This window comes from Oxyura jamaicensis, chromosome 5 (genome assembly GCF_011077185.1).
Source record: "Oxyura jamaicensis isolate SHBP4307 breed ruddy duck chromosome 5, BPBGC_Ojam_1.0, whole genome shotgun sequence".
Lineage (NCBI taxonomy): Eukaryota > Metazoa > Chordata > Aves > Anseriformes > Anatidae > Oxyura > Oxyura jamaicensis.
In genome coordinates this window covers 48,595,336-48,608,549 of record NC_048897.1, presented here as the reverse complement: position 1 = coordinate 48,608,549, position 13,214 = coordinate 48,595,336, and the positions used below count along the sequence as shown (strand labels likewise).

General features: G+C 44.4%; 1 protein-coding gene across 3 annotated transcripts in view; it reads left to right on the top strand.

The window, feature by feature from the left end:
• The first annotated feature begins 7,958 nt into the window (after nt 1-7,958).
• MNAT1 (MNAT1 component of CDK activating kinase) overlaps nt 7,959-13,214 on the top strand; it is an 87,922-nt gene continuing 82,666 nt past the window's right edge. For all 3 annotated transcript variants that reach the window (XM_035328136.1, XM_035328135.1, XM_035328134.1), the window contains exons 1-2: nt 7,959-8,473; nt 10,147-10,220. In XM_035328136.1, coding sequence (XP_035184027.1) covers nt 7,974-8,473; nt 10,147-10,220 — 574 coding nt within the window. In that variant the 5' untranslated portion in view covers nt 7,959-7,973. The remainder of the gene's footprint in view (nt 8,474-10,146; nt 10,221-13,214) is intronic.

The window sequence follows — 13,214 nt, the reverse complement described above, 5'->3', positions numbered from 1 at the left end:
CCTGGGGAGGGTCTTTTATTCCCAGAGAATGCGATCCCACATTGGCCTACACCATTGAAGGCTGCCTGCTGTGGCGCTGCCCTCTCCCCTTGCTGCTCTGGCACTGGTGTTCCTGTCATGGGCATGTCTGCAGTCAGGGGACCCGAAAAAACAGGGGACATGGTCAAAACCACCCCCGTGTCAATGCTGTGGCAGAAGCTGCCTGAATGGGAACACTGTTTGCAGGATGCCCTTGCCCGGCTGAAGGCTGCAGTCAGTCAGGCAGCCGGGCTTGCTGGGGCCTGCAGTTCATTCGAGGGCTCTCCTGGTTCTGCTTCCAGATGGGGTCTGTGAAGCTACTGAGGTCCATGGCACTGCCTGCAGCACCTGCCTGTGCTGCTGGGCACCTCACTGCATCGCCTGGTGCTGCACAGCCCCTCTTCAAGCTTCAGCTTCCCAAATGAGCGACCGATCCTTAAACGTGTCTGGCTCTCAAGGCTCCGTGGCAGCAGTGTGATGTGCTCCCTGCTCTGACTGGGATTTTATATTTGGCAACATGCTGCTTAAGCGTTCTTACCCTCGTTGCTCGTTCCGACGTTCACTTTGCCCTTTGCTGTGTGCTGGTGTAAGCATTTGTGAGCTATGTGGTGAACCAAATGGGAGAGTTCATCTGGCAGCAAAATAACCCAGCAACTAGCCATGTGGCTGCACAAATGTTTGTTTCTGCCCCGCAGGAGACGACAGCAGGGGAAGGAGGTCATACAGCGGCGTGAAGGGAGATGAGAGCAGCAGCAGCAGCTTTGGCACTGGTGCTGGCTTAACCTGTATAAATACAATTTTGGTTTTCCTAGGCTGAATATACAAGCCCGAGGTTGCTAAGACTTCTGCTACTCGTGAGAATGGGAGCTGGTGTCTTACCTCTTGTTCGGTCGCTCATTTCCAACCGAAATGAATGACACTGTTTACCTAAAATTATTTACCTGCAAGGAAATAGTTGACTTCCTTGTATCATAAAACACGATGTGGGCTGGAGCTAGCATGCAGCACTTTTGTGACAGGTTGTGCTTTCACAGTCTTTTCAAACCAAGCAACCTTCATGGTTCTTCCTTACATACAGCTCTTGGTGCCCTGGCAATGTTTCCAGCGCTGTCTGGAACATGGAAGATGTAGCTATTGTTCCAATAGACTGCTCTTTTTAACTTTTTAAGTGTGTGTACATGCCCCCACAGTGTCTCTCTGTTTTTGAATGGATTAAGGAAACTGGACTGTGTAGTTTTATGCTTAGGGTGAAATAGAAGGCAGTGCTCTTGGCAGAAATTTGGCTTGATTCCTCCTGAAGGCTGAGAGAGATGAGCCAACATACGCAGATCATTCAACAGGTATGTCTACAAGAGATTGGTAAAGGTTTTGATTTTGAGAGGTCGTCTTGATTTTGAGCTTTAAAAAAGCTTACGTGCTTCCCATTGAGACCCCAAACCACTGCTGTCTTTTTGGAAAACCGTAGTCACGTGCCTGGTTCTCTTCCAGATGTGTGTTTTATCAACTTTATCTTCTTACTTTCTGAGATTAGATGTGAAATGTGGGGAGTGTCTTGTGACAAGCCCTCAGTATTGTGGTCAGGATATCCCGTCATGTCATAAATACCATTTATTTTTTTTCCCTTTTACCATACAGCCTTATTTCCTTGTCTTGATTCCACATGCCATTGTTGCACTGTAAAATGCATTGAAAAGACAGAACAGAAGGTAGAAGCCTCAAGTGAAAGATTTGTCTTAACTATTTTGGGTCCCCAAAGCGTTTCTTTTTCTGTTATCTGTGTTTTTTTTTTTTTTTTTTTTTTTTTTTTTTTTTTTTCTCACGTGTGATTTCTGGTATTTGCAGGTGTTTCATAAGACCGAGCAAGCGAATGCTCAAAATACTTGCGCTGACAAGGTCTGCAGGTTCTGGGGGCAGGTCAACCCACACAATGGCGCGCACATTTCTCCCAAGGTCACAAAAGGATATGGGACTAGAATGGAGCAACGTGTCCTATATGGAGTTTGCTGTGAGATCTTAAACTTGTTAATTATGTTTCTCCTTCGTCTTGGGAGCCAGTGGGCAGTACTGAGCTGGACGACACCTGAAAAAAATGCAGTTCCTAGATTTAAGGCAGACGTGGAGAATTTTGTAATTGTCTCCTAGGTTCAGGTGAACTGTGGGCAGCTACTAATCCTGGAAGCTACCAAGCCTGATGGTTGTTGAGAACCTGAAAAACTTGCAACGGTTCTTATTGAAAGAGAATAAAACAGAATAAAAGGGTTATTGACATAGCTGGATTATTATTTTAGCGAATGTGTTTGCCCAGTAGACTGTAATGGACTTGAAGTAGTTATTCTGGTACATTGGGTAAATTCTCTATCGATTTTGGTATGCCTAGTCATTGTGAAAACTTATTTCTCAATGCCACACAGCTGCTCTTGAGTTGTCAGGCATTGGCCTGTCAAGCATTGGCCTGTCACTTCGACTCAATTGAGATAAATGTGCCACAAGATATGTTTTTATTATTGTGTGCTCAATTGAGTATGCATTAGTACCTCGTGAAGAATCACTTTATTTAAGTACCTCTAAAATATTTTCTACATACTATCCACAGTTAATATCATAAAAGGTTTTTCTCTAATTTTTTGAAGGGGCATTGTGGAAAAAGAAAAGGTTCATGTACTGAGTGAGTTAAGTTTCAGCTTGCTGCAAAATCCTCTAGTCAGGTCTAAGACACTTGAAATGGTTTTGTAATGGAGATGTTGAAACACAATGGGTGGTGGGAATGTTTCTGTTTATTATTAATTCACTCAGTATGTCTTTTTTTGCTTTAAATGCCAGTCATTCAGGACTGTAGTTCAACCACTACCTGGTCTGCTTTCTTTCTGGTAAGTGCAGTTGAGATGTACTGGTCTGTAGTGTTTGCAGGATGGTCAGGGCATGTATACGGGTGTTTGGAAAACAGGGTTAACTGTGGCTGAGTGTCTTCTGAATTTTTGAGATGTCTGGGTTCATTTAACCTCCTCCTTTCTGCAATATGGAGCAGAACTCGTCTGACAGAACAGAAATGAAACAAAAGTGTACGCGTGCATCCTTTTCCCAAAAGATATAAATAGTCTAAAGGAAAGATTGTATGCTTAGCAGCTTGGCAGATGATGCTGAGAACTGACATAATACAGATATAGACAGTACCGGAGCCTTTTTTTTGTTATGCTTTATTGTTTAAAGGAGAAGCTAAGATCAGCTCTCTGGAGCCTTGGTATTTCTGAAAAAAAAATGTAAATGTTAGCAAAGTGATCTCTGAGGTTTTGTCTTGCAGTGCATGTTACTGCGGGCTGAGCAGAGGGGGGCTGCAGACTGAAGGTAGCTTATAAGCAGCATTCTAAAAAAACTAATTTGTTGGTGGCTAGAATTGTGATTTCTGCCTGAAACCTGAAATGCCTTGCTGCTGTAACGAGCTGTCATCTCTAGATGGCACGTAAACTGCTTGTGAGAAGTGCTCGTGTACTGGTTGAAGACAGACCCATCATGGATTTTTCGGCCAAATAAGGTTTTGAGAGCATTTGGAAGTTGTTTCCTTACAAGGTGAGACCAGCAAAATCCTCATTCTTAAGACTGCACAGAATCTGAACAGCAGAGGAAGGAAGGAGCAATGAGCATCTTCTCCAGGCTCCCTCTTGTGTTTTGTGGGCAGGGAAGGGTAGAGATGACCCAAAAGACTAGGCAGCTTCCTCAGCAAGTACCTGAATAAGGATTTCTAAATTCCTGAAGTTGAGCTGCGAAGAGAGACTTACTTTGTTCCCAGCTCCCTCCTCATCGGAGAGCAACTGGTCTCATAAGGTCCTTCGTTCCGAGGCTCTCAGAAATGTTTGGCATCATTGCGGTCCTGCTTCTTTTTCCTCTGTTTGTGCTCCCTGTCCTGTAATGTGGAGCAGAACAGTTGCTTTCACTCAGATCCCATAGCTTCTTGGATCAGGGAGAGCTCATCACTGCCGCATGCTCGAGGAAGAACCTGCCTTCTAGGATGTGTCTGTTAGTCCCTCAGCCTGGTTTGGAAAATAAACCTGCGATGGCCAATAGTAGATGAACTCTTGGCTGTGCAGCAGAAAGCACCGTGGGTTATGAGTACTTGCTAAATGTACTGAAGGCTGTGAAATAATCAGGTTTGACAGCTGCTTGCTCCACGTTGGGCCATTCATATCCCAGTTCAAAAATCTTTGTGCAAGATGCAGTTGTCTAGTCCAAGCTGAGCAAAAAGCCAGTGGATGTTCTTAGAAGCATCGTTGGTTTAAAAATCGAGATTTCTTTCTACAGTAAGCTTCCTTGTGTGTATTTTCTGTTTGTTTTTCATGTTCCCTATCTATAAATCAAGGATCGTTACGATTCTGTAAATAAATTTCCCTCAGACATCAGAACTGAGGAACAAGTGAAAACATATCTCTTTTGCTGATTCCTTCCCCTGCTTTTGTTTGTAGTTCGAGTCTTGGCTATATGTTGAAGTCTGTATTACGTTTTTAATCTAAACTTTTCCACAGTAGAGAGGATCATTTGTTTTGCCTGTTACTTTAAATAACAGAAACATCTTGGTTATAAAAGCTGGAAAAGAGGGTCTTAGGGATTCTAAATACTTGTCTCTGTTTAATAATTGTATCTACTAAAAATAACCTTTGTAAAGAAGGGTAGTAACTCATCCTGTAATAATCCTAGTCAACAGCAAAAGCCATAAAGCTTTTTTTTCCTGAAATGATGAACGGCCGCGTATCTAAGTCCTGCAAATTTGTGCTATGCTCAGCAGAATATAAAATTTGAGAAAGGGTTATCTAGTGCTCCTGCTTGTGAAAACCCTCCTTTGTTTTGTTTGCTCTGTTGTCAGTCGAGCTAGAAAAGCGTGTGGTGCCATCAGGCTACGCTGATGTTGTGAGCCGTTTTCATCCATTCAGACGTCCAAGAGGCTCAACTCCTTGACTTGATCCTTCCTACGTAAAGTCTGTGTGTGTATGGGGTGAGGGAATGCAGATTTGGGCACAAATCTTTTACCCTTTGGAGGCACTTTGTCCAAAACACACGTGAGGTTCCAGTAAGTGTAATTTAGTTGCTAAATATCTTATTTTTTCTGGAGAGGAACTTCTGCTTGTCTTCCGCAATGCATCAGAAACATTTTTAGTAGGATCCTGAAGTCCTTGACCACTGAAGCGTATATACGGCTCGTAGTGCTATTTGAGCATTGGTGCTGCTGACCATTTAGAGGCTTTATTACTTGTTTTCCTCAAAAATGTGGCGTCGTTGTAGACCGCGTAGGCTGAGCCATTCATTTAATATTTCATGGCGATGAAAAAGAAGAAAAAGACAGATCAAGCCAATGTCCAAGGAAATGAAAGTGAGTGTACTGATATTTATTGTCCTGCTGTGGAGGACCAGGAGACTTTATTCCTGGAGAGGATGCGACTGCTTTTGTTGGTGACATTACTAAGAGTCTTCCCTGGCTGTCTGCGTGTGAGTAACTCCCGGGGATTTTTTTTGTTACCTTCAGCCAGGTTACCTATTACCAGAATAAAAAGCTAAAGGTAATGAGGTATTTTAGGGAATGTGAGAAGTGAAACACAGGTCCCAGAGGCCATACAACCTCTTTATGAAGGTGAGAACCAGGAGTACCACACCAAGTGTTCGTTGAGACCTCATGTGAAGCTGTTCTCTTCAACCGGTTGTGTGAAGTTTAGACTGATTTTCAAGCAAGAACACTTGTTTATATATGTGGTAAGCATCCGTGTTACATGTATATGTGTGTAAATAAAAAAACAATTGCAGACTTGAGGCCTTTTGCTGCATCTCTGCAGAGCCTTGCGGTATTGTTCACGGTCTCAGTGTGAGGCGCATCTTGGTTTTGTTTTGTGCTCAGCACAGTGTAAGATCGGGGGCTTCGGGGGCTTCTTCACGTGAACACTGCTCTCCTTGCCGTGGGCGGCAGGACCCCAAGGAGCTCGTTTGTCAGGAATCCTGCAGGTGGCTTTTTCCTTCACCAGGAGTGAGGTGGAAACGCGTGACCAAGCGTGCTTGCCATCGCTGGAAAGCGCCTGCAGCCTGTGGGCACGAGGAGGACAGCTGTGCCCGGGAGCAAGCTGGGATCCACCCGACCGCGTGCGTTAAATCTGTCGGGAGAGGGCGAGGAGGCGAGGTGTGGGTCGAGCCCCGTCCTGTCCTCAACGTGCCTCCTATAACCACCACTGAGTTCCAGAGGAGCCATGTGTGGATAAATACACGGGGTGGACGTGCGTGAGTGAGAGGGAGAGAGCTCGGCTGGCCGAGGCGGGGTTCCCATAGTGAGATGTGGGCTCCTGTGCATGGCAGGCTATTTTCTAGCCTTAGAAACACCGGGCCCTGTCTGGGAAGGCACCGCAGCACTGGAGAGCTTTTGCAAGGAGGGGTGTTGTCCTTAGTCAAGTCCTGTGTAAACTTGAAATGTCTTTGATTGAGGGAAAAGGGGAAAAAAACGAAGCTGTTTCAGGTGCTTCTGTCTGTGCGAATGTCTCGCGCACGGAGCCCCGGCTCTGTTGCTCCTTAGGCAATACCACGCTGAAAAACAATACAAACACCTGCGCTTGGATCCACCTGCCAAGTTCTGGAGCCTTGCACTCCCTTCTCTATAACTTAAAAATAGGGAGGAGGAAACCGGCTTCCCCCCCACCCCCCAAGTACTTTGGTTGCTGTGTTGAGAGAGGTACAAACAGCGTTGGCTGCCAAAACGAAGGAGACGGCGAAACTGTCCTTAGGTACAGGGCTGCTGCGTGCACAGACTGGTCGGGGGAAGCAGATGAGAGCCTTTCCTTTCTCCTTCTCTTTCACTCAGTGCTGCTTCTGCCACAATAGTGAGTTACAAGATCTTCACAGAGAAGGGCAGCTCCTGAGCTGATGTCCCGGTGTCTTCTGGCTTTGAGATGTAGTGTGCCAAAAGGTTTGATCTCTCCCTTCACAGATAAATCATATTTAAATGTGTTTGTTCCTTTCACTAGAGGAATTCCTGGGCTGGAAAATGTCTAAGTAAGTCCCACGTTCTCTCTTCAGTCGAGATGCATTACGAAACTGCAGCTCTGCTTCTGTTGACAAAAAAAAATGCACTTTTTTTTTTTTTTTTTTTTTTTTAAATTGTAAGATACAATTGAATTTGCCTTGCACTTTCTAATCTTGAAAACAGAAGCTGGGCAGAACTAGCTGGCTCCGGCCAGCTCTGCTCTGCGCGTACTGCAACCAGCCGAGCTGGGAGTAGGTCGGCGGGGCGAGGGTTTTGTTTAAGATCCCTTGCAGCCGTGTCAGTATTGTTTCTCTTAACTTGTTTAGTTTTGTGCTGAGTTTGTGAAGGTGCGATACAGCCTAGCCCTCAACGTACAACTGTCTTGGCTTCGATATACCAAAGCTATAAATAGACAGCCTCTTGCCCCCCGAGCAGCAGGAAATGACTGCAGCAGGTGTTGTCCTCTGCTGGAAATTGGTGCTTATTAGTACCCAAAAGCTTTCTTTTTATTTAAAATAACTAGCGTTCGTGTGTGTTCTCCCTTGATTTAATGCCAGCTGACTTGTTACAAGCACTGTCTTAAAATCTGCAATCTTCATTAAGACAGAAGAAATAAAGCCAGAAGGGTGGTGTTGCCTTACTTCTGTGCAGCCTGGGTAAGAAGTGCATCGAGGTGCCATTTTCAAAATCTTTGCAGCAGGCAGAGGAGAGCTGGGCACTGGTAAAAGTAGTATTGAGAATTTTTTTGTTTCCCTTAGTTGTGTTGGGCTGGAGTTTAGCTCAGGCTTGCTGTAACAGTTGTATCGTGGGGATAGCAGTGGGTGCTTGGAAGATCTGAAGATCTTGAGAAGCAAGAGGTGCTGTCTCTACTTGCACTGAGCATGGCACTGAGAACATCGCCGGGGCTTTCTGTGCTGCCAGGTAGTGCAGATAAGAGCAAATAAGGATATTGCCGTCTGGTCCGTGAGCGATGGGTTTGGCGGTGTCCGTGAACAAACTTCCCCTTGACGCAAAGAACATCATTGTCCCTGGATTAACTTTCAGCCTGAGCAAAGAGGCAGGCTGTTTGGGCAGGGCGATTAAACGCCGTGGTGCTACTGAGGCTGGTCGTTTCCTTCCTGCCCCGGGGGAGAGCCCATGCTTCCGTGCAGTTGTTGGGTGCCTTTGGGAAGGGCTGCAGAGCCCGGTGTTACTGGGTGTAAAAAGGGAAAGAAAGGGGCGATGCTATGCGTGTGGAAGCAACAAAAAATGGGGGAACAATCTTCTGTGTCTGCCTTTAACACGTGTCTGCCTTCTTACTCTTCCTTTCTCCCTCAGATGCGAGAGCTGCGTGGAGCTGCTGTTTGTAAGAGGGGCTGGGAACTGCCACGAGTGCGATACCCCCCTGCGGAAAAGTAACTTCAGGGTACAGCTCTTTGAGGATCCTGCTGTTGACAAGGAAGTGGAAATCCGTAAGAAGGTGCTGAAAATGTGAGTGTCACCAGTTCAAAGAATGGAACATTAATATTTCAGGGATCATCGTTTCCAAAAATTGACTTATTCCTCCAGTAGTTGTTCACAAAACTCCTCCCCTCTCCCCCCAAAAAAACACCACCACCACCACGTAGCTGGACTCCATTTAATATGGAGGGATTTCAGAGGCCATGACTATGCAACACCTGAGGAATGAAGTCTCAGCTTAGCCTAGAGGAATTCCTGCTTAGCAGTAGAAAACGTTAGGTGTTTCTGTGTGGCGTACTTTTGGCAAAGACCTGCCTCTGAAGTGGAGATGGTTACGTATGGCGCTGCTTTCCCCGGGGGGTGGGGGTGAACATGGGAGTAGGGCGAGAAGCAGGACCGTGATTGTTTTGTTGCCTGGGGACCTGTTCTGAGCATTGAAGGCTAGCGCCCTTCCTACCGAAAATGGACAAAAGAGAAGCCATGTTCACATTGTTTTCTACTTCACACAGCAATTGTTAGTGGAAATGCTTACTTACAAGCCTTGTGTCAGGCAGATTTAAGAGCTCTTGCAATTGAGATAAATTACATCTAAAATTACATCTCACTCCTTGTGGCCATGAAACAACATTTTATGAGGAAAATAAGCAGGCCAGTTGGTGCATTGTTAGAAGAAAACCTAATGGAATGTAGCAAACTTGGAGAGTTGCTCATACAAAACTAAACAGACAGGTAAACTGTAAGCTTGGCAGCCTTTGTCTGAGACTTAGCATGATGCTAAATGAATCTTATGATATTGCTGAGGTGTAGGGAAATTGTTTTCTTGGATACCAAGATGCTGATGTGGAAAGTAATGATTTCAAGGTTTGATTTTAAAGTCTACTGAAGCAAACAAAAGTCAAGCTGGAATGAAATCTACTTAGTTGACCAAACACAAAGCATATTTAGAACAGAAAATGTAAAATATTTGACCCATTTGGATTTGCCAGATGAATTTTTAGTAGGCAAAAAAATCCTCCAAATTGGAATTTTGCTTGACTTCTCAGAATTGGATTTTTATACTCCTGGGTGCCATGTATCTTGGTTTGCAGAGCAGGCAGAATCTCAGCTTGATGTCTTCTTGGGAAGAAAACCTGTGTGTCTTGATTTTCAGAGCCTGTCCGTGTTCTCGCCAGACTTGTCCCTTCGTTTCTTTACTTCTTCCAGCTATCAGGAGCTGGATAAATGAGTTCTGGAATGATCTATTGATAGGGAGTAAGATAATCACGTAGCATTTCAGTTTCCTGCTGACATAAGCTTTCTGTTGTTGGCAAAGAACCAAACTCCCTTTTCTGATACTTGTAGAAAAAACTTTTCTTGTGGGCGTTACTGTCGTCTCTGCCTTTAACAGGTTTTTCATGATGTAGGGCTGGCAGGGAATTACTACGTACTCATAGTCTCTGTGCTCCTGTTTACCTGCAACACTGGAAAGAGGATCTCCAAACAGTAGGCACAGAGAGCGCTGATTTATACCAGACCAGCTCCTCTCCTTTATAACAAGCGCTTCTGCCTCCTGTTAAAGACCGTGCACTGGTCAGCTGTGGGCATCACAAAGCACATTGTTGATAAAACTAGGTCAATTCTTAATACGCTTGCAGCAAGAGCCTTGTTGAATTGAAATTTCATCTGTGTGTGTTATATAAATGCTTGTTTCTCTTTTCTCAAAGATACAATAAAAGAGAGGATGACTTTCCCAGTCTAAGTGAATATAATGATTTCCTGGAAGAAATAGAAGAAATTGGTAAGTCTTAATGCTTGCGTTTTTTGCAATGCTGTGCTCATGAGAGGCTTTTATCTTCTGACCTGACTGCCTATGAGCATGTCTAAGTTGAGTTTCTGTAAAAGGATTTATCATAGTGTCAGATGTTTATCTAATTACTTTTTTTCTGTACGTTTCAATCCTATTTGCTGAACTGTAGGACATCGTTAAGTAAAACGTTTTATCTGCCAGAGGAAAAACATGATTCAAAGAGGAAGTAGTGCTTTATAGCTGGAAAAGAAAGGCTTGCAGGCCATTGCCAGTGCTACACTGTGAAAGATTAAACAGAAGAGAAATTCAAATTTTCATTATATGCTTCCATTAGCTTTATCTACCATGACAGGAGCCATATGGTGTCTTTTGTCATTTTTGCTTCTGCACGTTACAGTAGTTGGAGCTGCTTTGAAGCTGATGACCTTACATACCACTGTGGTAGCATTTTCTGTTGCTGTGTAGAAGGAGGAGGTTTAGGAAGAGACATTGATTTCTTTCTCTTTTGGATTAGTTGAAGTAGAACTTTGCCCTTTGGAAAGGGACTATGTTGTCAACGGAGTTTATCTTCTTCTTCCTTAGGGTGACTTGTGATTTATGGTGGAGTGATGGATTTTGCTTAGGAGAACGTGGATGTGTTCAAACAAGTGACTCCTAAAGTTTTTTTTTTATTATTTTTCTTGATTTATAGAAGCTTCTGAGGCTTTTCTTTTTTTAAGTCCTGGAGGAAGAAGAGGTGGCTTAGAAAGTGCAAAAGAGGCAGTGAATGTGATTTGAAGGAAAACACGGAGATGCCACTCCCTTTCAGCTTCTCAAAGAAGCCCTTGCTCATTTTTGCACTGTGCTGTTTTGTAGCAATGTATCCAGAACGCTTACTGCTGTGAGTAATGTGTCATGTTTTTGTTGGCATCTGAAGGCTGAGGCTGGAGAGCTAAATCGTGTGGCTGGGAAACACCAGGCACACTCATACAGGTCCAAATATCTGGAGGAGAGTGGGTGTAGTTCTGTTTGTATGCTTTTTTGGATGGTGTATGGGAAGGAGGGAGGGAGTAGAAAGAATGGTTGCAGCTTAGCCAGACAATCCTGGAAGAGGCTGTGTGCTCATGGAAAGGAAAACTGCTTTTTATTTATGTAGCATTAAATACAGGTTTCCCACTTACTGCTCTTACACGGGCTTTTGGTATCTGCAACGAGGGAGTTGAAGTTTTGCCTGAAATTGCCTGAACCTCATCAGTTCCTGCAGAATGTTACAATTCTCCAGCTCTTGGGATTATGCTGTTAAATTTCAAATGGTTCCAGAGCCTCTGATGGCAACTTGGTTTCGAAGCAGCAGAGCTCACAGCTGGTCTTCATAACCTTGTGAAGAAGAGGGAATTTATCCGTGATTGTGCTGGTCCTGCAAATGCATAACATAGAAGCTCAATAAACGGAGCTGTCAGGAATTGAAATTAGTTGCTGGAAAGCGACACCTCAAATAGTAAAAGGACTAGGAAGGCCAAGTACCTCCTCGTTTCTTCATGCATCGGCCAGGGTGATGAGAGGAAGGAAGGGGTGCAGTCAGAAGGCTCTAAATTTTCACAGTCTATGGAGTTATTTATGATCTACTAATTTCATGATCTACTGCTTAGGTAGATCCAGAAGCCAGAGGGCTGCTTAGATTCAAGAACAACGCCTCTAAGAAATTAAGCCCTGTTCTCCTTTCGCTGGTGATAAAGCTCCTTGCACGTATTTTCCTTTCAACCTCTGGTGATTGTTCTTGTTTCCCTGAACTCTTCTCCGTCCGACAGTTGTCACACTACTGCTACGTACCAGACTTCTGCCAGCGTTTCTGCTGTGCGTGTTGCGTGCGGCATGGCTGAACAATGCGTTGGAGGCGTCTTCAATTCTGTGGGTATTTCAGATTTTGCTAGTAAGACTAGTAATTTCCTTTTCTTTGTGTGTGTGAATTCCCTGCTCATTTGCGCACATGGGAAACGGGGCTGTGAGAAGGGAAAGAAAGAGGGTAGTCATGCGGAGCAAAGCTTTGCCTCGTGGGGCCAACGTGCAGCAGGTTGGCAGTGGCTGGTGGCGGTTGGTGGAGCTGCCAGCTCAGGAAGCCGGGCAGCAGAGAACCAGATTTCCCCTTCCTTCCCCCTGCTGCAAATTTCCAGTTTTCCTTTGAGAAGGATGAAGTGATAAAAAGTGCGGCGTTACCCCGTTTTCTCCTTGCTTGTAAGTTTTGTTGCTTATCTTGTTGTTGGGGTGGGGGTGGAGAGGGATCAAAACCAAGCGATTGCTTGGCAGAGACCAAATGTAAACATCCTGTATTCGTATACTGCACGTGACCCTGGCACGATTCTGATAGTTTTTCCAAATGTTTCAGGTAGATCAGCTCCAATGTTTGCAGCGACTGCGGCGTCTCATTCGATTGATGTATGGTCTCACTTGAAACACATTTCCCCCCTTCATATCAGATGTATTCTATCTACAGACTTTTCTGTTTAAAGGAAAGTGTTGGGTGGTACAGCAAAAGAGGTGGGGGGAAAAGGTCAAACATTAGGGTAGTCACCTCTTAAGATTTCTATTATAAAGAACACATTTTTAAGTGGTTTAGAATGTAGCCACTAAATAATGCTTTGGGCTAAAATGTGTTATACAAGGCTTTAAATAGAAACCACATTTTAAAGCAGGCTTTCCCCAGAAGAAAAATCAGTTGGACAATTTGAGAACATTGTAAACAGTTTGTTGTCATTAACACTAGGAAGAAAAATAAAGTGAAAAGGTTAAAACCTGGTTTTGGGAAAGGTACGTGCAACATCTACTGGAATAAGGCAGGTCTGTGTCCCTGAGAGGGACAAGGTTAAACCTTCGAGAGGTACTGCAGGTTGCAGTCTCCGGACATCATGCAAACTTTGCTTGTGTTTTCCACGAGGTTTTCTTCTTCCCCAGGGTATCTTCCCAGCCAGTTTTTAAAAACCTGGTGTGAAAGCTTTCCAAAGCAGGGCC